We start from the raw sequence: 23,499 nt of genomic DNA on the forward strand, positions 1-23,499 counted from the left end.
TCCTTCTTGGGTCTATCTTCTTTGGGACTCTCTGAGCTTCCTGGATTTCCTGGAAGTCTATTGCCTTTGCCAGATTGGGGAAGGTCTCCTTTATTATTTGTTCAAATAAGTTTTCCACTCATGGGTGTTCCTCTTCCCCTTCTGGTACCCCTATAATTTGGATGTTGGAGCGTTTAAAGATGTCCTGGAGGTTCCTAAGCCTCTCCTCATTTTTTTGAATTCTTGTTTCTTCATCCTTTTCTGTTTGGTCATTTTTTTCCTCTTTCTGATCCACTCCTTTGATTTGAGTCCCAGTTTCCTTTCCATTAGTATTGGTTTCCTGTGCATTTCCATTCATTTCAATTAGTTTAGCCTTCATATGTTCCTCTAATTTGTGACTATAATCAACCAGTTCTGTGAGCATCCTGATCCCCAGTGTTTTGAACTGTGCATCTGAAAGTTTGGCTGTTTCTTCATTGCTTAGATTTATGGGCTCTGGGGCTCTGAGTTGTTCTTGAGCCATGTTTTGATCTGTTTGTGCCTGTTATGTGTGAGGAGATGTTCACCAGGGCAGAACCACCCAGGTTGCTGGTTTGTGATGCTATATGTGGGGGCGGGTCCGAGAGAGGCTACCCAGATTGCTGGTTTGTGATGCTGTATGTGGGGGAGGGGTCAGAGAGGGACAATGGCGGCCCCCTCTGCCACTTTCCGCCATTGGGGCCTGCATGGTCTGTCTCACCGCTTCATTCCTTCACCGGTTTATCTGTGCTTGACTGTGTGGCTTTGGTCAGCCCTCAGTGGGTCCGCCTGCTTCTCCACACCTGGGATCCACCCACGGCTGCTGGTGTACCTGGGTTGCACACCCAGGTTGGTCCGGTGGATCTTTCCTGCCCGACCCCGCTCTGCTCCTGGCTCTGCCCCTGGCTCTGCCCCTCGTACTGGTTTGGCTGAAGGGTTCGTTGTTGTCAGACTTTCGTGTAGTTCAATTTTCTGTGGTTTGGCTGCGTTTCTGTTGCTAAAACTTTGTTGTTTTTAAACTTGGTTGTGTGAGAAGGTGCAGTGCTTCCACCTACGCCACCATCTTGGCGGAAGTTGAAGTTGTGTTTTTTTAAACTTAACTATCCTTATCCATATTCAGTGGTTCTGAACATCATAGGTTACGAGAATGGTATATGTTTTCCTTTTATTTATTAAGATTGTAATTTTGTTCATAATACTACTTGCTTGTTTGAACTGTGTTTGAGTTCTTACCATTCTTTCTTCTGAATAAGAACTGATAAGTTTCTGTTCCATATATATGTGTAAAGGGCCTATCTAGAATTATACAATTCCTCTCAGTTTATATTTTTTTAATCTTCACCTGAGGATGTGTTTATTAATTTTAGAGAGGAAGGGAAAGAGAAAGAAACATCGCTCTGAGAAACATTGAACAGTTGCCTCCCATATGCAACCTGACCAGGGATTTAACAAACAATCTAGGTATTTACCTTGACTGGGGACCAAACTCACAAGCTTTTTGGTGTACGGGATGACACTCCAACTAACTGTGCCACCTGGCCAGGGCTCAGTTGGTATTTTGAGTGATAGTTCTCAATGGATCTTAATTTCCTTGAGCTCATTAAATAAAAAATACACAGGATATTAATGAATTGCTCTTTGAGTAATTATTCATTCTTTTCATTGATAATAAATGAAATTTGAGTATTTAAAGAGCACTCAGTGTACCTTATCTAAATATTACATGGAAACAATTGATATAAGTCATGACTACTATTGTTTTGAATAAAGATCAGAAAGAAAGTGAAATGAAGAATTATATTTGTTTTGAAAATGCCTTTATAAATACTACTTTTGCTATGTAGAGCAAGATCTTATTTAAATTTTTAAACTTTAATTGGCTTTTATTATTTTAACTTGCTTTTATAAAGCAGCCATCAGATACTTTTGATTGTTAGTTACTTGATTACATATAGTATGTTCATGAAGTTTAAAAATATTTTATTGATATTTATATGTTTCAATTACAGTTTATATTTAATATTATTTTATATTAGTTTAAGGTATACAGCATAACGGATAGACAATCGTGTACTTTACAAATGTTTCCCTGGATATTTCCAATACCCACCTAGCAGCATACACTGTTATTATAATATTATTGACTACATTTTCTATGCTGTACTTTATATTCCCATGACTGTTTTAAAACTACCAGTCTGTAGTTCTTAATTCCCTCAGCTTTTCACAGTCCCCCAACCTCCCTCCACTTTGGCAACTGGTGGGGGCAACTTGGCCAGCAAGTCCCCCTGTCTGCCACAGATGAAAGTAAACACTACCAAGACATGATCTGCTTGGGGAGGAGAGGTGGTTCAATCTCTCACAGGAGAAGGACCAAGAACCTCTTCTTCAATGGCTTTTATTAGGTTGTAGTACACAGGAATACAGGTAAAGTTCATCAGTCACTGTCAGGTGGCAAGGATCAAACAATAGATAACATTTCAGAGAAATCTGGGGGCTTAGTCTGAGTCAGTGTCTGTCAGGTAAGGGGGTTGCAAAAACTTTGGGAGACATACTCATTTTCTGCTCAGACCCTTATCATATGAATGAAAGCACTCTTAGCAAAGCAGGCTTTACAGGACTTTAGGAACTCTTTCTTATGCTTGATCACCCCAGAACTTGCTCTAGCTGGCAAAGGGCTGCACCACCTTCCCCATCATAGGTTTTTAGAGCCTTAAGTGGATTAGAGCCAGGAAGTACTTCTCCCAGACAGAAATGGGGACTCAGGCTGTCAGAATAGCTGGGGGGCGAGGGTCCATTACTCCCTCTTTGTTGCAGCCCCCGAGTCCTTCCTTGAGGGCCTCCCAAGTGATCATGTCTGGCTTAGGTTTCCCCCCCTTTGAGTGGGGTCTGACCCGTCTCTAATTGACCAAGTGTTGGGGACAGGGGATAAAGCAGAAGCAGCACTGCTGCCAGAGATAAGCTTTTTCTCCTTAGTGGCTCGTAGTCCAGAGGTTGCTCACTCAGCCTTAGCCATGGGGGGCAGTTACAACTCCTGAAACCAGGCAGAGCGGTTCCCAACAGACACCCATCAGTCTGTTCTCTCTACCTATGAGTCTGTTTCTATTCTCTTTTTGTTGATTTCTATTGTTCTTTAGATTTCACACATAAGTAAAATCATATGGTATTTGTCTTTCTCTGACTGACTTAAAATAATGCCTGCTAGGTCCATCCTTGCTGTCAGAAATGTTAAGATTTCATTCTTTTTTATGGCAGAGTAATATTCTGTTGTATATACATACCACATCATTTTTATTCATTGATGGGCACTAGTGTTGTGCTATAGCTTAGCTATTGTAAATATTGCTGCAGTAAACATAGAAGTGTATATACAGTATTCTTAAATCTGTGTTTTGGGCTTCTTCCAATAACATATGCAGAAGTGAAATTGCTGGGTCATAAAGCAGTTTCATTTTAATTTTTTTGAGGAACCTCCATACTGCTTCCCCCAGTGGCTGCACCAATATGCATTCCCACCAACAGTGCAGTAGGATTCCCTTTTCTCCACATCCTCACCAACACTTTTCGTTAGTTGATTTGGTGATGATGGCCATTCTGACAGCTGTGAGGTGGTATCTCATTATAGTTTTAATTTGCATTTCTCTGATTAGTGACTCAACATCATTTTATATGTCTATGGGCCATCAGTATGCCTTCTTTGGAAAAGTGTCAGTTCAAGTCCTTTGCCAGTTTTTTATTGGATTGTTGGATTTTTGATGTTGAGTTCAATGAGTTCTTCATAAATTTTGGACATTAACTCCTTACCAGGTGTTTCATTGGCAAATATCCTCTCCCATTAGTGGGTTGTATTTTTGTCTTATTGATGGTTTCCTTTGCTGTACAAAAAACTCTGTAGTTTGATGTAGGTCCTTTTGTTTATTTTTCCATTTGTTTCTCTTTCCCAAGGACATATATCAGAAAATATGTTACTGATAGAAATATTTGAGATTTACTGTTTCTCTCTAGGAGTTTTATGGTTTCTAGTTACATTTAAGTCTTTAATTCATTTTGAGTTTATCCTTGTATATGGTGTAAGGAAAGGTTTAGTTTAATTTTTAATCAACTTTTATTGAACATTCCTCCTTATAACAAATAAATATACACTTTTGTTTTCATTTTAAATAATTTTTTGTATTACTATTTATCACCCTTATGGCTCCTTCCATCCTACAGTCGCCCCACTGTTGTCATGTCCATGAGTCCTTTTTTTTTTTGGTTCAATCTCTCCACTCCCTTAGCCCCCCTCCCCAGAGCTGTTAGCCTGCTCTTTCTGAGTCTGTCTCTATTTTGCTTCTTGGTTCAATTTTTTCCATATATAACTGAAATCATATGGTATTTGTCTTCCTCTGACTGGTTTATTTCACTTAGCACAATGTTCTCCAAGTCCATTCATGCCATTGCAAAGTATAAAATTTTCTTTTTTACGGCCAAGTAGTATTCCATTGTGTAAATATTTCATAATTGTTTAATCCACTCATCTACTGATGGATATTTGGGCTGTTTCCATTATTGGCAATTGTAAGTAACACTGCAAAGAACATAGGGGTGCTTATGTTCTTTTGAATTAGTGTCTTGGGTTTCTTCGGATATATTCCCAGAAGTGGGATCACTGGGTCAAAAGGCAGTTCCATTTTAAATTTTTTGAGGTATTTCCATAATGCTTTCCACAGTTGCTGCACCAAACTGCATTCCCACCAACAGTACAAAGGGTTCTCTTTTTTCCACATCCTCACCAGCATTTGTTGTTTGTTGATTTATTGATAATAGCCATTCTGACTGGTGTGAGGTACTATCTCATCATGGTTTTTATTTGCACTTCTCTGATGATTAGTGACATTGAGCCATTTGTATGACCTCTTTGTAGAAGTATCTATTCCAGCCCTTTGCTCATTTTTAGTTGGATTTTTTGTTCTTTTGGTGTTGAGTTTTATAAGTTCTTTATAAATTTTGGATATTAAACCCTTATCATATGTATCAGAAAATATGTTCTCCCATTAGTGGGTATTCTGTTTCTTTTCTTGATGATTTCCTTTGCCAAAGCATTCTATAGATTCAACACAATTCCTATCAAGATACCAATAACATATTTCACAGAACTATTTCAAAAATTTATATGGAACCACAAAAGACTCCACATAGCAACAGTGAATCTGAGAAAGAAGACAAAGTTGGAGGAATCGCCCTACCTAATACCAAACTACAATATAAGGTCACAGTAATCAAAGCAGCATGGCAATGGCATAAAAACAGGCACAGATCATTGGAACAGAATAGAGAACCCAAAATAAACCCATACCTTTATACTCAATTAATATTCAACAGAGGAAGCAAACGCATTCAGTGGGCTAAAGATAGTTTATTCAATGAATGGTGTTGGAAAAATTGGACAGTTATGTGCAGAAAAATGAAACTAAACCACCTTCTTATGCCACACACAAGAATAAATTCAAAATGTATTAAAGACTTACATTTTAGACCTGAAACCATAAAAATCCTAGAAGAAAACATAGGCAGTAAAATTTAGGACATTGCTCATAGCAATATTTTTTCTGATACATCTCCTTGGATAAGGGAAACAAAAGAAAAAATAAATGGAACTACATCAAACTAGTTTTATTTTTCTGCATGTTATCTGTCTAATTTTCCCAACACCATTTATTAAATAGACTGTCTTTATCCCATTGTATGTTCTTGCCTTTTTTGTCAAATATTAATTGACCATATAGATATAGGCTCTCTGCTCTATTCCATTGATCTCTGTATCTATTTTTATGCCAGTAACATGATGGTTTGATTATTATGGCTTTGTAGTGTAGTTTGATGTCAGGTAGTGTGATTCCTGCAATTTTATTCTTTTTTCAGTATTTCTTTGGCTGTTCAGGGTCTTTGTGGTTCCATATAAATTTTAGGGTTATTCGTTCTAGTTCTATGAAATATTCCATTGGTATTTGGTAGGAATTTGTTGAATCTATAGATTGTTTTGGGTAGCATGAACATTTTAACAATACTAATTCTTCCTATCCATAAGCATAGTATATGCTTTCATTTATTTGTAGCTCCTTCAGTTTCTTCAGTATTTCATAATGTTCTAGTCCCATTATACTAAATAAACTAATTATTTCTGAGTTTTTGATGCCTCAACAATAAACTTAGGTTATCAACATCTATCTTAAAGGAATTGTTAAGAGGAATTAAATGTAAAATAACTAGTGCAGTATCTTTGGAGGGATTTAACAAAAAACAAAAAGAAAAAGAACTCATTAACAGACAACAGTGTGGTGATTGTAGGGGGGAAAGGGGATGGATGTAGGTGGAACTGGGTATGGGGGATAAATGGTGATGAAAAAATACATTTAAAAATACTCAAAATCAGTACTTTTAATATTCTTTCCTCATATGACTCTGTGAATAATAATATTACAATACAATTGTGTGTTTGCCCCACATTCCAAACTTGGAGATGCCCAAGATCAGAAATTTTGTTTGCTTTGTATGCTCAGTGTCTATTTCAGTTGCCGGTATTTATTAGCTATTCTATAAATACACTTTAGAGAATCTAATAAATGTTATGAGTAGACATTGAGTAGCCCGGTAGAATGAAGTAAATGGTTCCTATGAGTGATTTCTCTTTGTTTCCTCTCTTTAAGTGGTGATGAGTTCCTCAACTTTCTTCTGAAACTGAACAAACAATGTGGCCATTTAATAACAGCAGTACAGAATATCATTACTGAGTTGCCTGTAAATTCTCACAAGGTATTGTACAAAACTTACTAAGTGGAGAAAAATATGAATGCTGAAGAATATTCCAGATAGTCAATGATAATTCAGTAAACAATAGTGATCTGGTAAAATTGTATTTTTCTTTACAAAATTACATAAGCTCTAAGTAAGTAAATATGTTTAATATTATTCCTTTATGTACTAATTAATTGAAAAAAGTCTTCTATCCCTCAAGAAGAGGAAAGTCACACTAAAAATTAAATTGATCAGTGTATTGAACTTACCATTTGTTCTTAAAGGAATTAATTGTTTAAAATAAAAAGTGACAGGAAACCCAAGTGAAAGTTGAAACAAACCAGAGGGTTGAATATTATTAAAAACCCTATTAATATAAGGATTTTTAATGAGGAAAATTTTCTTTTGTTTTTAAATCATTTTTTACATTTCAATTACATTTGACATACATTATTTTATTAGTTTCAGGTGTACACCCCAGTAATTAGACATTGTATAACTTACTAAGTGATCATCTATATAAATCTCACACCCATCTGACACCATACATAGTTATCACAATATTATTGACTATAATTCCTATGCTGTACTTTACATCACCATGACTATTATGTAACAACCAATTTGTACTTCTTAATCCCCTTACCATGTTACCATAACCCCAACACCCATTCCATCTGGCAACTGTCAAAGTGTTCTCTGTATCTATGAGTCTGTTTCTGTCCTGCATGTTCATTTTTTTTAGATTCAGTTGTTGATAGGTATGTATTTATTACCATTTTATTATTCATATTTTTATCTTTTTTTTAAATGAACTTAATTGTTTTCACATCACTTCTTTTTTAAAAATATTTTATTTATTTATTTTTAGGGAGGGGGAAGGGGAGGAGAAAGAGTGGGAGAGAAACATGAATGTGTGGTTGCCTCTCATGTGTCACCTACTGGGGGGACCTGGCCTGCAACCCAGGCATGTGCCCTGACTGGGAATCAAACTGCGAACCTTTGCTTCACAGGCCCATGCTCAATCCACTGAGCTACACTAGCCAGGTTTTTTCTTCTTAAAGAAGACTCTTTAACATTTCATTGATGATGGTTTGGTGGTGATGAACTCTAGGTTCTTCTTGTCTGGGAAGATTTTTATCTGTCCTTCAATTCTAAACAGTAGCTTTGCTGCATTGAGTAATCTTGATTGTAGGTCCTTACTTTTTATCACTTTGGATATTTATTCCAGTCCCTTCTAGCCTGCAAAGTTTCTGATGAGAAATCAGCTGACAGTTTTATGGGATCTCCCTTGTAGGTAACTAACTGCTTTTGTCTTGCTGGTTTTCAGCTTCTCTCTTTATCTTTAACCTTTGAAATTTTTATTATAATGTGTCTTGATGTGGGCCTTTTTGGGTTCATCTTGTTTGGGATTCTCGGCAGTTCCTAGACCTATATGTTTGTTTTCTTCACCAAGTTAGGAAAGTTTTCTGTCATTATTTTTCATATAAGTTTTCAGTTTCTTGCTGTCTCTCCTCCTTCCTGCACCCCTATGATGTGAATGTTGGTATGTTTGAAGTTGTCTCAAAGTCTCCTTACACTATTCCCCATTTTTTGGATTACTGTTTCTTTTGCTGTTCTGATTGGGTGTTTCTTGCTTCCTTATATTCCAAATTGCTGATTTGATTCTTGGCTTCATCTACTACTCTACTGTTGGGTCCCTGTAAATTATTCTTTATTTCAATTACTATATCCTTTGTATCTAACTGTTTTATGCTGTTGAAGTTTTCACTAAGCTCATTGAGCATTCTTATAAACCAGTGTTTTGATCTCTGCATCTATTAAATTGCTTATCTCCATTTTGTTCTTTCTCTGGATTTTTGTTCTGTTCTTTCATTTGGGATATGGTTCTTTGTCTCCTCATATTTGTAGCCTCTCTGTGCTTGTTTCTATGTATTGAGTAGAGCTGCTATGTTTCCAAGATTTGGTAGCATGGCTCAACATAGTAGGTGTTCTTTAGGATCCAGTGGCATAGCCTTCCCCATCACCCAAGCTGGGTACTCAAGTTGCACCCCCTGTGTGGGCTGTGTACACCTTCATCTTGTAGCCTGAGCCTTTATTGTTGTTGGCATGTCAATGGGAAGAATTTACCCTCAGGCCAATCTGTTGTAAGGACAGGCTGCAAACCACTGACCTCCAACCACCATAGAGAATCAGTTGTACAGGGGCTCACCCCACAGATCAGGACTTACTTCAGCAAGGCTCTGGAGCCTGCTGAGTCCACCCCTAGAGCATGTCTCTTGTGGAGGTGGTAGGGTGGTGGTGCTTTGATGTGGTCTGAAGCTGACCCTAGGTGTGCTGGCTCTGAGGACTCCTGGGAAGTGCAGGCCAAGGTCAGCCACTGCCTCTGTGCGGTATGGGCCACACAGAATGAGCTGAAAAGCAATCTGCAGATGGCTGCTACTTGTGCTGGACTTGGAGGTGCCCAGGTGAGGCCAAGAAGTCAACCCAAACCAGCTAATGCTAGTACTAGGCCTGGGGCCACTTAGGGAGAGGTACAGGGTGTGCTGAGGCCAGATGCTAATCGTTTGAGAGATTTTAAGAAAGTCTGAACCATGAACCAAGACAGGATATTCATAAGGAAAAGCCGCTGTATACAGTGTGTATCCCCACTAGGGTGGACCCCAAATTTAGGTGGGGCAGGGCCTCAGGGAATCACCGGGGCAGGGCAAACAGTATTAGCCAGGTTTATGGAGTCTCAGATATGGCACCTGCTTGCCTCTGTGTGGAGGAATGCTTATTAAAGGAACAGTGGCCTCTAACCAGCACTTCATCTGGGAGAAAGCTGACCCTGCAGTTCTCATCCTGATGCCAGACAGTTCAGTTCCTCATCATACATCTTAGGTACCTTTCAAGCTGCTGCCCCAGCACTGGAGCTCAAAGGTAGTATGTCTGAGTAAGTCTGTAAATGGGCTGTTTAGAAGGACTTCCCGGGGCTTTAGAAGCCCTCTGTTTCCCTAAGCTTCCATCTCTACTGGTTTTTACAGCCAGAACCCTGGGCTGGGGGCCTGGTTTGAGGTAGCACACCTTGCTCCTCAGAAGGGACCTCTGCAGCTGCGATCCCTCCTGATTTTTGTCCCCCTGAATTGGGTATGGAACCAGCTCATTCTGCATCTCCACCTCTCCTACCAGTTTCAGTGTGGCTTCTTTAATTCCCTAGTTGTAGGACTTCCATTCTGCCAGATTCAGGTGGCTGTGAATGATGGTTGTTCTGTACAACCATCAAATTTTGATGTGGTTGTGGGAGGAGGGCAGAAATTGTAATTAGAGAAAATGTAAGTAACTCATAAATACAAACTGATTTTTGAGAGTTTTTCTTGTGATTTGGCTTTAGCTATTTATTTATTCGCTATAAATAGCTAAATAGCGAAAATAAATAAATAGCGAAAAAAATTTAATGTATTCGTTTTCCTGTGATTTTTATGTAACACTGACTTGGGAATCATGTCATTCTTAAACTTTTATGTGTTTATTTTTGCCATAAATATTATTACTAATATTGGTCTCTAATATTAGTTATAAAGTTATATAATATAAAGTTATATAATATAAGTTATATGTATATACTATATATATTTACTAAGTGCATTCAGGAAACTGATTTGACTGTTTATGTAAATTTACTGACTTCATTTTGGTGTCAGGATTTATCCTGAACAAAAACTGCCTTTTAGTTAAATAATTTAACATCTAATTTTTGTGGACTTAATGTTTGAAAGTTGTTTCCCATCTCTAAGTTGTAACTTTTTAAAATTTTAACAGATAGTACTTGAATGGGCTTCTCCCCAGAGTTTTACTTCAGTTTGTGAGGAACTGGCTAGTAATGTTGAAGATTTAAGTGAAGAGGTCTGCAAACTAAAAGACTTAATTCAGAAGGTATGTATTTAACATCAAAAGGGGGGAAATGATTTGCAGCCTAGTGTATTAGATAATGAAGTAATTCTAACAAGAGCAACTTAAGCTCCCAATAAACTATTGGAAAGAGGACAGTTTCCAATGGCAGAAATATACATAGCAAACAAACTTTGTCAGTCATCAAAGAAATGCATATGAGAAGAGCAATGATATATTATTTTCATCTATTAAGTTAGCAGGGATAAATGTATCTCTACCCATCTCTTATTAGAGTTTACCAAATTGACATTCTGTGAGACAAATGTCACAACCTCTTTCAGAAACAGTTTGACAAGGTCTGCCAAGAACCATAAAAATATTTGTATCTTTCAATAGCAGTTAAATGATTTCAAAATTGTATATACCATGAATATCCTATACTAGCAGAATGACTAAATAAATTATGGTACCCTTTTTTTTTTTTACTATAATGATGTGCAGCCAGATGAGAAAATAATGAAAATCAGCTATCAACTTGTTTAAAGATACTAAGTTATATTTGTAGGTTTTACTTATATGTAAACGTGCAGGTAAAATATTACCAAAATGAAAGTTTATTAGCTGTGTTAATGAAGTAGGATTGTGTATAAAATATTCTATTTTTTAGACCTCATATAGTATCTTTCGTAATGTAACTTTTTAAAGTATGGGCTTTTTAAATCTTGTTTTCATATGCACATACAAGTATACATCTGGCCTCAAAGACAGGTGACTTTTTTTCCCTTTAAGAAAAGAAGGAGCTCCTACCCTTTGCAACAGCATGGATGGAACCGGAAAGCATTATGCTAACTGAAATTAGCCAGGTGGTGAAAGACAGATACCATAAGATCTCACCTTTAACAGGAACCTAATCAACAAAACAAAGAAGCAAGCAAAATATAACCAGAAACATTGAAATTAAGAACAAACTGACAGTAACCAGAGGGGAGGTGGGAAGGGATAATGGGGGGAAAGGGAAAGGGTTCGCAGGAACAAGTATAAAGGACATATGGACAATAACAAGGGCAGGGGTAGAAATGGGAGGGAGGTGAGCTGAGATGGGTGTAAAAGGCAGAAAACTGTACTTGAACAATAGTTAAAATATAAATAAATAAGTAAATAAATAAATAAATAAATAAAAATAGGCTGTAGCAAAATCTAAGGTCCTCAAATAAGGAACTCTTTTGAAGATAAGTAAGAAACAAAAATACCCTCACCTGACTAAAGAACTTACTTCTGAGTTTTTTAAGACTATTTATAAATAAGCTTAGTATACATAAAGTTTTGTAAATATATGAGGTGAACATTAGGTTACACATTAAATTTTTATAGTATAAATCAATAAAATTAATATTTCATTATTTAATTTAGTATTTCATTATTTTCAACAAAAAAATTTTCCTCAAAATAAATTTTATACATGTTCCAGGTCATTTGTCATTCTAGCTATTAACAGATATTCCAATTAAAAGTAGTCTTTTAAAAAAGTGAGTAGAAGACTCCCAGCCAAGATGGAGGCATAGGTAGACACACTGTGCTTCCTAGCACAACCAAAATGAGGACAACAGTTTAAAAACAAAAAAAACAGTACTGACAGAAAGTTGTACTGTATGGAAGTCCGACAACCAAGGAGTTAAAGTAGACATATTCATCCATACCAGTAGGAGAGGTGCAGTTGGGCCGCAGGGCAGAGTTGGGTGGCAGGGTGGAGAGGGCTTCAGGCTAGATGGCTGGTGGACCCCAGGCACACAAGGTACCAGCTGGTGGACCCAGTGAGGTGGCAGATTGTGGAGGGGCACAGCATGTAAGGGGACTAGTGGACCAGGCAGTCCCACATTTGCCTGCAGAAAAACCAGGCAAAACTGGGGGGCAAGGCCAACCGTGCAACCCAGGGTCCTAACTCTCAGAAATAAAGCCTCAAAACACCAATTGAAAACACCTGCGGGGGTTAAGGTGCCAGTAGACACTCCCAGCCTCACAGGAGAGTTCATTGGAGAGACCTACCCAAATGGGAATCTGCACCAGAAGGACCCGATTCACTTGTGGGAAGCAGGGGAGGGTAACTGAAAGCCAGCAGAGAGAAGAGCAAGCGCTGCTGTTCCTACTCAGACCCCACCCCCACATACAGCATCACAACCAAGCTACTGGGTTGACCCACCCTAGTGAACACTTAAGGCTCCGCCTGTCACATGTAATAGGCACATCAAGACCAAAAAATTGCTCAAATGAAAGAACAGACCAAAGTTCCAGAAAAAATACAACTAAGCAACAAAGAGATAGCCAACCTATCAGATGCACAGTTCAAAACATTGGCAATCAGGATGCTCACAGAACTGGTTGAATTTGGTCACAAATTAGATGAAAACTACACTAAATGAAATAAAGGAAAATGTACAAGGAACCAATAGTGATGGGAAGGAAATTGGGACTCAAATCAATGGAGTGGACCAGAAGGAAGAAATAAACATCCAATCAGAAAACAGTGAAGAAACAAGAATTCAAAAAAATGAGAGGCTTAGGAACCTCCAGGACATCTTTAAAAGTTCCAGTATCCAAATTATAGGGGTACCAGAAGGGGAAGAGGAAGAGCAAGAAGTGGAAAACTTATTTGAACAAATAATAAAGAAAAACTTCCTCAATGAAGTCCAGGAAGCTCAGAGTCCCAAAGAAGTTGGACCCAAGGAGGAACACACCAAGGCACATCATCATTACATTAGCTAAGATTAAAGAGAAGGAGAGAATCTTAAAAGCAGCAAGACAAAAGGAGACACTTCCCTACAAAGGAGATCCCATAAGACTGTCAGCTGATTTCTCAAAAGAGACCTTACAGGCAAGAAGGGGCTGGAAAGAAGTATTCCAAGTCATGAAAGGCAAGGACCTACATCCAAGATTGGTCTATCCAGCAAAGTTTTCATTTAGAATGGAAGGACAGATAAAGTGCTTCTCAGATAAGATCAAATTCAAGGAGTTCATCATCACCAAGCCCTTATTATGTGAAATGTTAAAGGGACTTATCTAGGAAAAAGAAGATAAAAAACATGTACAATAAAATACAGCAAAGTCATTATTATTAACAACCACACCTAAAACAAAAACAAAAACAAACTAAGCAAACAACTAGAACAGGAACAGAACCATAAATGGAGGACTCATGGAGGGTTATCAACAGGGGACTGGGAGGAGCAGAGATGGGGAAAAGGTACAGAGAATAAGTAGCATAGATGGTAGATAGAAGATAGACAGGGGGATTGTAAGAATAGTATGGGAAATGCAGAAGCCAAAAACTTACAAGTATGACCCTTGGACATGAACTAAAGTAGGGGAATGTGGGTGAGAGAGGGTATGCAGAGTGGAGGGGAGGGAAGGGTGGGGAAATGGAACAACTGTAATAGCATAATCAATAAAATATATTAAAAAATAAAAAGTGAGTAGAAATTTGTAAAGCAAATTGTACCAAAAAAATAGGGAAATAAAGTTAGTTCAAAGGGAGCAAATGAGCAATATATTTCAAAATTGTTGTAGATGATAACTCCATTCCAGAGAAGGGCATCTTAGAGATTGTATTATTTCTCACATTTGTCCATTCAACAAACACAAAATTGCTTTCTGTATGTCAGCCAAATTAAGCTACACAGGCTAGGGAGAGCCTGATATGCTGAGAACATTAAAATTATAGCACTATTCATTTTCACTCCCTGCATCATGTGGAAGCATTTAAGGAAAATAGTATTGATTTTATTTAGTGTGGTATTTTTTATGGGAATCCATGGGAAGTTGGGAAGGATTTCTATAAAAATGTTTTCTGCAGAGCATTAGCCTTTAATGTTTAGTGTGGGGAATTCCCCAACATCTTTTCCTCACATTGCTGATTACTTGGTTTCTTCAAGATGAACTAAAAACATGTTGGGGGTGGGGTTAGAAGATTGAGATGAAACTAGAGAGATCAGATTTTTCTTAAGGGAATGAAATTAAGAAACATTGCTTTAAGGGGTGATTTTGACTCTAAAGCATAAATAATCAAACCAGGTACTTGCATTTATTTAAATAATGTGTGCTATAAACAGAAATTTTAGCTTTCTTTAGCTGAATGGAAGGCCTTTTTCTGTAACCTTCTTTACCTGGAATCTGTACATTTCTCTGTGAGGACTAGCCTTGAAAACACATTTATTGGATTATAACAATAGTAGACACAGTTCTTTGGGAAGGGAAGTATTCATTTTGGAGCAAGCTAGTGCATTGTTTTTTTCTGGGTTAGTATTGCATAAATAGTAATCACCATAGGAGATTTGAAGGCTTCCAGATTTGGAAATATGCTATCGTGCCTGTTTACTATATGCTATTTCCAAGTTTACCAATAATAACTGAAGGGAATTTTTTAAAAGAACCATATGAGTTATCATAAGTATATGGAGGAGGTAACAGGGTGGGAGAGGTCAAGGCTGGACTTTAGCACCACATCACTCTCTTTCAAACCAACATACTGACAGGCTCCTGTCAGAAAGGGTCATTCTAAGTAATTGGTTAATAAAAGGAATGAGTGTTTCAGGATTCAGTAAATGGAGCATCAATGTCAAAAAGGAATCTGTTGCTGAATGAAGCCATTTGGAAGTTAGACCAAGAATACAGTATTAATGAGATTGGCACTGAAGTCCATATCTACTATAAATTTAAAGTTAATTTTACAGGCTTTTTAAATTAAATATTTACAGTGTAGATTTTAGAAGTAGTTGTTCTTGCTAATGATGAAAGTATTTATCACCACTCCAGCACAGATGCTTCTAGTAAATATCACTCTATAAATGTGCCTGATTGTTTTTATCATTCAAGGATCTTTTGGTTTCTGTTCATTCTCCCTCTTCTACTCTTGCTCAACAACTGTCTCCTCTCCCTCTCCCTCCCTCTCCCCCACCTTCCCCTCTTCCTCTCTTACACTGTCTCATGGGCATGCACACACACGAGTTGGGGTTCTACTTTAGCAAGGAAGGTCTGTGCGTAGAAGTTAAGAAACTGGGTCATGTACTTTCGTTGCAGAAAAGTACTAGAAGAACCAATTAGGATTATATTGATGTTTGTTCCTGCAATTATATTTAAATAAGGGATTAAATTTCTAGTATTAGCATCAAATCTTAACAGATTTTGTTAAATACAAATATATACAAGTATATTTGTATTTATATTTGTAAATAAAAATATACCTACAGATACAGTGTAGGTATAAGAATGGTTAACTTTTTTGTAAGAAATCTATTGATATTTAATACAGAAGGAAAAAATTACACGTCATTTCTTAGGTAGTAATAGAAACTTTAACATTATCTCATATTAATATATGGTATTAATCATGATAATAAAAATATTAAAACATAGTAACTGTAGAGCAATTAGTTTTAATGTGAAACTGATGATTTACTGTAAAGGAATCCTGGTGAAAGACTATTTAAAAACATGTGTTCACTTTAAATCTTCCATAAGAACCTTGCATTGGCTATGTTTAAATCATGCTTTAACATGTATAATTTAATAAATATATGGATGAAATAAATATAATAAATACTATATTCATTTTTAAATCAAATATATTTCTACTTTTAGTATACCATACATTAATTATTTTTCTCATATAAAATATTAGCTGCGAAATGAAAGAGAAAATGATCCAACTCATATGCCATTAATAGAAGAAGTATCTACAAGGAATAGTAGAATTTTGAAGAGGACAGCTATTACAGTATGTGGATTTGGATTTCTTCTTTTCATTTGCAAGCTAACTTTCCAGAGAAAATAATCCTAATATTTGCTTTGAGTAATATATGTATATTTTATTCAAATTACCTTAAAAAATGTTACTTTTAACCATTTGTGGCCCAGTATAACTATATTCTTTGCCAATACTCCACAGGAAAAATTATGATAACATAGAACAGGAAGTTTTTCTTTAGAAAGTGTTTGTCAGTTTGAGTTAAAATGTAATTTGTTATATTTTATGTTAATTTTATAATTAAATTTATTGGAGTGACATTGGTTCCCAGGGTCATGTAGGTTCCAAGTGTACATTTCCATGATGCATGATATGTATATTGCATTGTGTTATTTTATGTTAATTTTGATTAGGCAGTAAGTTATAAGTGATACTTAAGTTTGATTCTATGACTCTAAATCACATTCAAAATAAAAGTTATCTGATATTCTTTGACATTAAAAAAGTGTGTTCATTTGTCACAATGGATCTTTCAAATTTTCCAGTGTTCGTTAATCAACAGCTTTCTGTTAGTCTTTATTTTTCCCTCTCATTATCATGTAATAAGGAATTTCTTACTTAGTTTTGTAGTTATATAACATAAATTACTAGCTTTGAAAGTATTCTATAGAATTTAAAGGATAAAGATCAAATGTAAATTTTTCAAATCATAGATTAAAAATCTAGAGAAAGCAGTTCCATTTTTAGTTTTCTGAGGAAATCCCATACTGTTTTACATAGTGGCATGTGCTGCGGTGTGACATTCTTGAGGATGTTAAGAAAATGAATTACATTTGGCATATAATTTCTCCTATCAAGCTAAATAAGTAATAGACAATTTCTCTTTTTTCTCAAAGTCAGAATATTCATATTTTAATGTATTTCAAAGGGTAGGCCTAATTTAGCAGGGACTATAATAGTTAAATCTTGCTTGACTTAATACCATACTTAGAAAAGATGCAGTTGATTTACAATCACAGAAAGGTAAACATCAATCAAAGGGAGAAAATTGTGGAAAGGAAGGGCAAACAGTATAAGGAACTATGATTAGTAGCCATTTCTGCTCTTGGTTATATTGAAGAAGGAAGATGTGAATCATCATTCTCTTTCTGAAAATATATTCCACCATATTTCATTGTAAAGAATTGGTACTTGACATTTTAACCTAAGTGCCACAGCAGGACATATTTTTTCTGATATTCCTCATGTAAATGGGTTCAAGTTTTAGTACTAAACTGGAATATGAACAGAATAGTTACTTGTTTTAACATGTTTCACTACTAGCATAGTACATAGGTAAATGGAAGGTATTTAATAAATGTTAATTTTAGTTAATAAAACTGTAGGAAAGTGACAGATACACTACCTGTTTGTCTACTTCAGTTCATCTTGAAGGTGATCATATTTCTTCCATTGGCAACATAGGTCACTATTTTTTTCCTCTAGTCAAACCAAACGCTACATCTCTCTAATACAAGGGTAAACTGTTAAAATGAAAATTAACAGAGTATTTGCTTTCTGAAAGGATTTATCACAGAATTTCTTAAAATAGTGATCTTCCCTAATGTACTTCAAATATAATTAGCTACTATGGGGAAAGATATACTGTAAAGTCCATTTCATCTACATATCTGACTACATTTTTATTCCCATGACACACACTATAATTTTCAGGTTATAGACTGAGAATAGGTAGGGCAGCATTTATTGTGATTAAATTTTTCTTCATAGGTAAAATATCAGTAGAGTAAATATTATCCAAATATTTGATAGTGGTTATTTTATCTAGTGTATAAGTGTCTTTCCACTCTGATTATTTGACTTAATTACAGTAGTTTACTATGAGGAAGGTATCTCTCCTAGAACTTTCAATTTTTTACAAGATTGCTCAGTACGAATTATTTTTCTTCTTGTCTCAAAACAAATTCCATAGAAACCTTCCTAAAACCACAGAAAGAAATATTGTAAACTAAGTTTTAATTTTATGCACTTGTTTTTTTTCTTTTTATATATTTTATTGATTATGCCATTACAGTTTTTCTATTCCCCCCCTTCATTCTCCTCCATCCTGCACCCCCTCACCTTCACCCCTTTAGTTTATGACCACGTGTCTCAAGTTCTTTAGATTCTATATTTCCCATACTATTCTTGCCCTCCCCCTATTTTCTACCTACCGTCTATGCTACTTATTTTCTGTACCTTCTCCCCACTACTCCTTCTCCCACTCCCCTGTTGCTAACCCCTCCATGTGATCTTCATTTCTATGATTCACTCCTGATCTAGTTGTCCTCTTAGTTTGCTTTTGTTTTAGGTGTGGTTATTAATAACTGTGAGTTTGCTGTCCTTTCACTGTTCATCTTTTTTATCTTCTTTTTCTTCGATAAGTCCCTTTAACATTTCATATAATAAGGGCTTGGTGATGATGAACTCCTTGAATTTGATCTTATCTGAGAAGCACGTTATCTGCCCTTCCATTCTAAATGAAAGCTTTGCTGGATAGATCAATTTTGGTTGTAGGTCTCTGGTTTTCATGACTTGGAATACCTCTTTCCAGCCCCTTCTTGCCTGTAAGGTCTCTTTTGAAAAAATCATCTGACAGTCTGATGGGAACTCCTTTATAGGTGACTGTCCCCTTATCTCTTGCTGCTTCTAGGATTCTCTCCTTCATTTTAATCTTGGCTAATGTAATTTTGATGTGCCTTGGTGTGTTCCTTCTTGGGTCCAACTTCTTTGGGACTCTGAGCTTCCTGGACTTCCTGGAAGTCTGTTTTCTTTGCCAGATTGGGGAAGGTCTCCTTTATTATTTGTTCAAATAAATTTTCCACTCGTGGCTGTTCCTCTTCCCCTTCTGATATTCCTTTAATTGGGATGTTGGAACATTTAAAGATGTCCTGAAGGTTCCTAAGCCTCTCCTCATTTTTTTGAATTCTTGTTTCTTCATCCTTTTCTGTTTGGTCATTTTTTTCTTCCTTCTGGTCCACTCCCTTGATTTGAGCCTCAGTTTCCTTTCCATCACTATTGGTTTCCTGTGCGTTTCTCTTCATTTCAATTAGTTTAGCCTTCATATGTTCCTCTAATTTGTGACTAAATTCAACCAGTTCTGTGAGCATCCTGATCACCAGTGTTTGAACTGTGCATCTGAAAGTTTGGCTATTTCTTCATTGCTTAGAGTTATTGGCTCTGGGGCTTTGAGCTGTTCTCCTTGAGCCATATTGTTTTGCTGTGTTTGGGCCTTTAAGTATGAGGAGCGGAGCCTTAGGTGTTCACCAGGGTGGGGTCACCCAGGTGGCTGGGTTGTGATGCTATATGTGGGGGCGGGGTCAGAGAGGAACAATAGCAGTCCCCCTCTGCTGCTTCCCACCACTGGGGCCTGCATGATCTGTCTCAGTCTCACTGCTCGCTCCTTCATGGGTTATCTGCACACAAATGTGTGACCACAATCAGCCCTCAGTGGGTCTGCCTGCTGCTACTCCATACCTGGGATCTGCCCACTGCCTGCCGGCCTGGTGGCCTGAGTCGCCTGCCTGGTCCAGTGGATCTTTCCTGCCCGACCTCACTCTGCTCCTGGCTCTGCCCCTCTTACTGGTTTGGCTGAAGGGTTTGTTGTTGTCAGACTTCCGTATAGTTCAATTTTCTGTGGTTTGGCTGTGTTTTTATTGCTAAAACTTTGTTGTTTTTAAATTTGGTTGTGAGAGAAGGCAAAGTGTTTCCACCTATGCCTCCATCTTGGCAGAAGTCTCAATTTTATGCACTTGTAAGTAGTAGATTTTTTTAATTGATATTTAATTTTTAATTGGTTGAGATCAGAAATGTCCTTAGAGCTTTTCAGCCAGCTTGGGAAGTCAAATAATACATGAAAAGCACCTATTGGGATGCACATATCTTTGAAAGAGAAACATGCTTACTTGCCACTAGTTTTTTTCTTTTACTACAGAAAATGTTGCAAGAATTTTTTTGACTTGACAGTGTTCTCATAAAGAGGAGATACCAGGAGAATTTCTTAGTTTAGTCAAAAAAATAATTGCTCACAGTTATTATATTCATAAGGAAAAGACAACCCACATTAATAATTATGATATATAGCCAAGAGAGTGGACTGAATCTATAAACACCCAATGAAGAGAGAACTAGAGGAAAATTCATACCGCCACTATGAAGTAAGAAAGGGAGGCATTAGACTTTGATAGGTTCTCACACATGAGGGGCTTTCTAATTGTTATTTAGGCAAGGACCAACTATGTATGGGAATTTCAGAAATTGTAAGATAGCATTGTAGGTATTTAAATGCTATTGGCCATAAGGGGACAATTGAAGGAACAAGTCTTATAGTCTGTCTGTTACAGTGGCTGGGTTTCTTTCTCAGGGGTTCTCAATATATTTATTTGCATGTCAAAAGCAATCCACATCTGCTTGGCACTATTCTTATGTGATATGTTTAGTGCTCTCTGGCATCTACTACATTTCCCTGGCATATTCACTAACTTTTCAGGGGATAATTATGTGTGCTTCTCTGTCCTCAAACTTCTAAAGCCTTCTCCTCCTCTCACTCTTAAATGAGGACATTGCTTTTTATTGTCCTGGAAAACAGAATCCATTAAGGTACTTCCACAGAAGGTTTCTTTCAGTTAAGTCAGCAAACTTTTGTGTGTGAAGTGCTAGATAGTAAATGTTGTACACTTTCCAGACCATATAGTCTGTGTCACAACTTCTACCACTGTTGTAGTACAAAAGCACCTGTAGACAGTACATAAATTAATAGATGCAGGTGTGGTACAATAAAATTTATTTATACAAATGAGTGGTTTTCCAGATTCAGCACACCAAGCTATAGTTTGCCAACCCTAACCTAATGTCACACAGTTAAAAATGAGTTATTTTTTTATTTTTTATCCTGTCTGACAAACTCTGCCTTTTGATTGAATTGTTTTAATCCACTCACATTCATTGTTATTGGTATATTGGACAGAAGTATCTGTCATTTTATGTTTGTTTTCTATATGGCTCATATAGAAAAATATCTTTCATGATCTTTTTCACCAAAATGTTTGAGTTATTTTCTTAGTGGTTGTGCTAGGGCTTAGCATATACATCTAAATTTACAAGAATCTACATTAGATTTATACTAACTTAATTCCAATGAGATATAGAAACTTCTATATAGCTCTATTATGTCTTCCACCTTTTTGTACTACCATGGTTATGCAGATTACATAATTTCCATAGCAATGTGCAAATTATGTCACAAATCAAACAGTACAGTGTTAAAGTTTTTTATTTAGGTGAGATTATGTCTTAAACACAAGAAAAATGATCAAGCCCGAGCTGGTGTGACTCAGTGGTTGAGTGCCAGCCTGCGAATCAGAGTCACTGGTTTGATTCCCAGTCTAGGGCACATGCTTGGGTTGCAGGCCAGGTCCCCAGTTGGGAGTGTGCCAGAGGCAACCACATTGTTTCTTTCCCTTTGTCTCTTCCTTCCCTTCTCTAAAATATAAAATAAATAAAATATTTTCAAATATATTTTATTGATTATGCCATTACAGTTGTCCCATTTCTCCCCTTCATTCCCCTCTACCCTGCACACCCCTTCCCCCACATTCTCCTCCTTTAGTTCATGTCCTCCGTTAGTTCGTGTCTTAAGTTCTTTAGCTTCTACATTTCTCACACTACTTTTGCCCTCCCCTGTCTATTTTCTCCCCACTATTTATGCTACTTATTCTCTGTACCTTCTCCTTCTCCCACTCCCCTGTTGCTAACCCTCCATGTACTCTCCATTTCTGTGGCTCCACTCCTGATCTAGCTGTCTGCTTAGTTTGCTTTTGTTTTAGGTGTGGTTGTTAATAACTGTGAGTTTGCTGTCCTTTCACTGTTCATCTTTTTTATCTTCTTTTTCTTAGATAAGTCCCTTTAACATTTCATATAATAAGGGCTTGGTGATGATGAACTCTTTGAACTTGACCTTATCTGAGAAGCACTTTATCTGCCTTTCCATTCTAAATGAAAGCTTTGCTGGAGAGAGTAATCTTGGATGTAGGTCCTTGCCTTTCATGACTTGGAATACTTCTTTCCAGGCCCTTCTTGCCTAGAAGGTCTCTTTTGAGCAATCAGCTGACAGTTTTATGGGCACTCTTTTGTGGGTAACTGTCTCCTTTTGTCTTAGTGTTTTTAAGATTTTCTTTTTCTGTTTAATCTTGGGTAATGTAATTATGATGTGCCTTGGTATGTTCCTCCTTGGGTCCAAGTTCTTTGGGACTCTCTGAGCTTCCTGGATTTCCTGGAAGTCTATTTCCTTTGCCAGATTGGGGAAGTTCTTCTTTATTATTTGTTCAAATAAGTTTTCCACCTGTTGCTCTTCCTCTTCCCCTTCTGGTACCCTTACAATTCAAATGTTGGAATGTTTAAAGATGTCCTGGAGGTTCCTAAGCCTCTCCTCATTTTTTTGAATTCTTGTTTCTTCATTTTTGTCTGTTTGGTTGGTTGTTTCTTCTTTCTGGTCCACCCCATTGATTTGAGTCCCAGTTTTCTTTCCATCACTGTTGGTTCCCTGTGAATTTTGCTTCATTTCACTTTGTGTAGCCTTCATTTTTCATCTAATTTGTGACTAAAATCAACCAGTTCTGTGAGCATCCTGATTGCCAGTGTTTTGAACTGTGCATCTGATAGGTTGGTTATCTCTTGGTTGCTTGAAAGTATTGGCTCTGGGGCTTTCATTTGTTCTTCTGTTTGAGCCATATTGTTTTGGTCTGTTTGCACCTGTTATGTATGAGGGATGGAGCCTTAGATGTTCACCAGGGCAGATCAATCCAGTAGCTGGGTTATGATGCTGTATGTGGGGAAAGGGTCAGAGAGGGAGCAATGGCACTTGTTCCACTTTCTCTCAAATTCCCACAAGCAAATTGGGCTCTTCTGGTTCTGGTTCCTGAGTGGGTGGGCTTGTGTACATTCTATTACCCTGTGGGTCTCTCCAATGAACTCTCCTGTGAGGCTGGGAGCCTCTCCGGTCACCTCAACCCCCAAAAGTTTTTTCAGTCGGTGTTTTTAGGTTTAATTCCCCATGCTGGGGCCCTGGGTTCACTGCTTTT

The 23,499-nt window shown here is 37.1% G+C and overlaps 1 protein-coding gene across 1 annotated transcript in view; it reads left to right on the plus strand.

Moving 5' to 3' along the window:
• ASZ1 (ankyrin repeat, SAM and basic leucine zipper domain containing 1) overlaps positions 1 to 16,468 on the plus strand; it is an 80,188-nt gene extending 63,720 nt beyond the window's left edge. Inside the window, exons 11-13 of the mRNA XM_053662961.1 lie at positions 6,684 to 6,789; positions 10,573 to 10,686; positions 16,316 to 16,468. Coding sequence (XP_053518936.1) covers positions 6,684 to 6,789; positions 10,573 to 10,686; positions 16,316 to 16,468 — 373 coding nt within the window. The remainder of the gene's footprint in view (positions 1 to 6,683; positions 6,790 to 10,572; positions 10,687 to 16,315) is intronic.
• Positions 16,469 to 23,499: the final 7,031 nt, after the last annotated feature.

This window comes from Artibeus jamaicensis, unplaced genomic scaffold (genome assembly GCF_021234435.1).
Source record: "Artibeus jamaicensis isolate MK-2021 breed Jamaican fruit bat unplaced genomic scaffold, CSHL_Jam_final contig_311, whole genome shotgun sequence".
In the NCBI taxonomy this organism is placed as follows: Eukaryota; Metazoa; Chordata; class Mammalia; order Chiroptera; family Phyllostomidae; genus Artibeus; species Artibeus jamaicensis.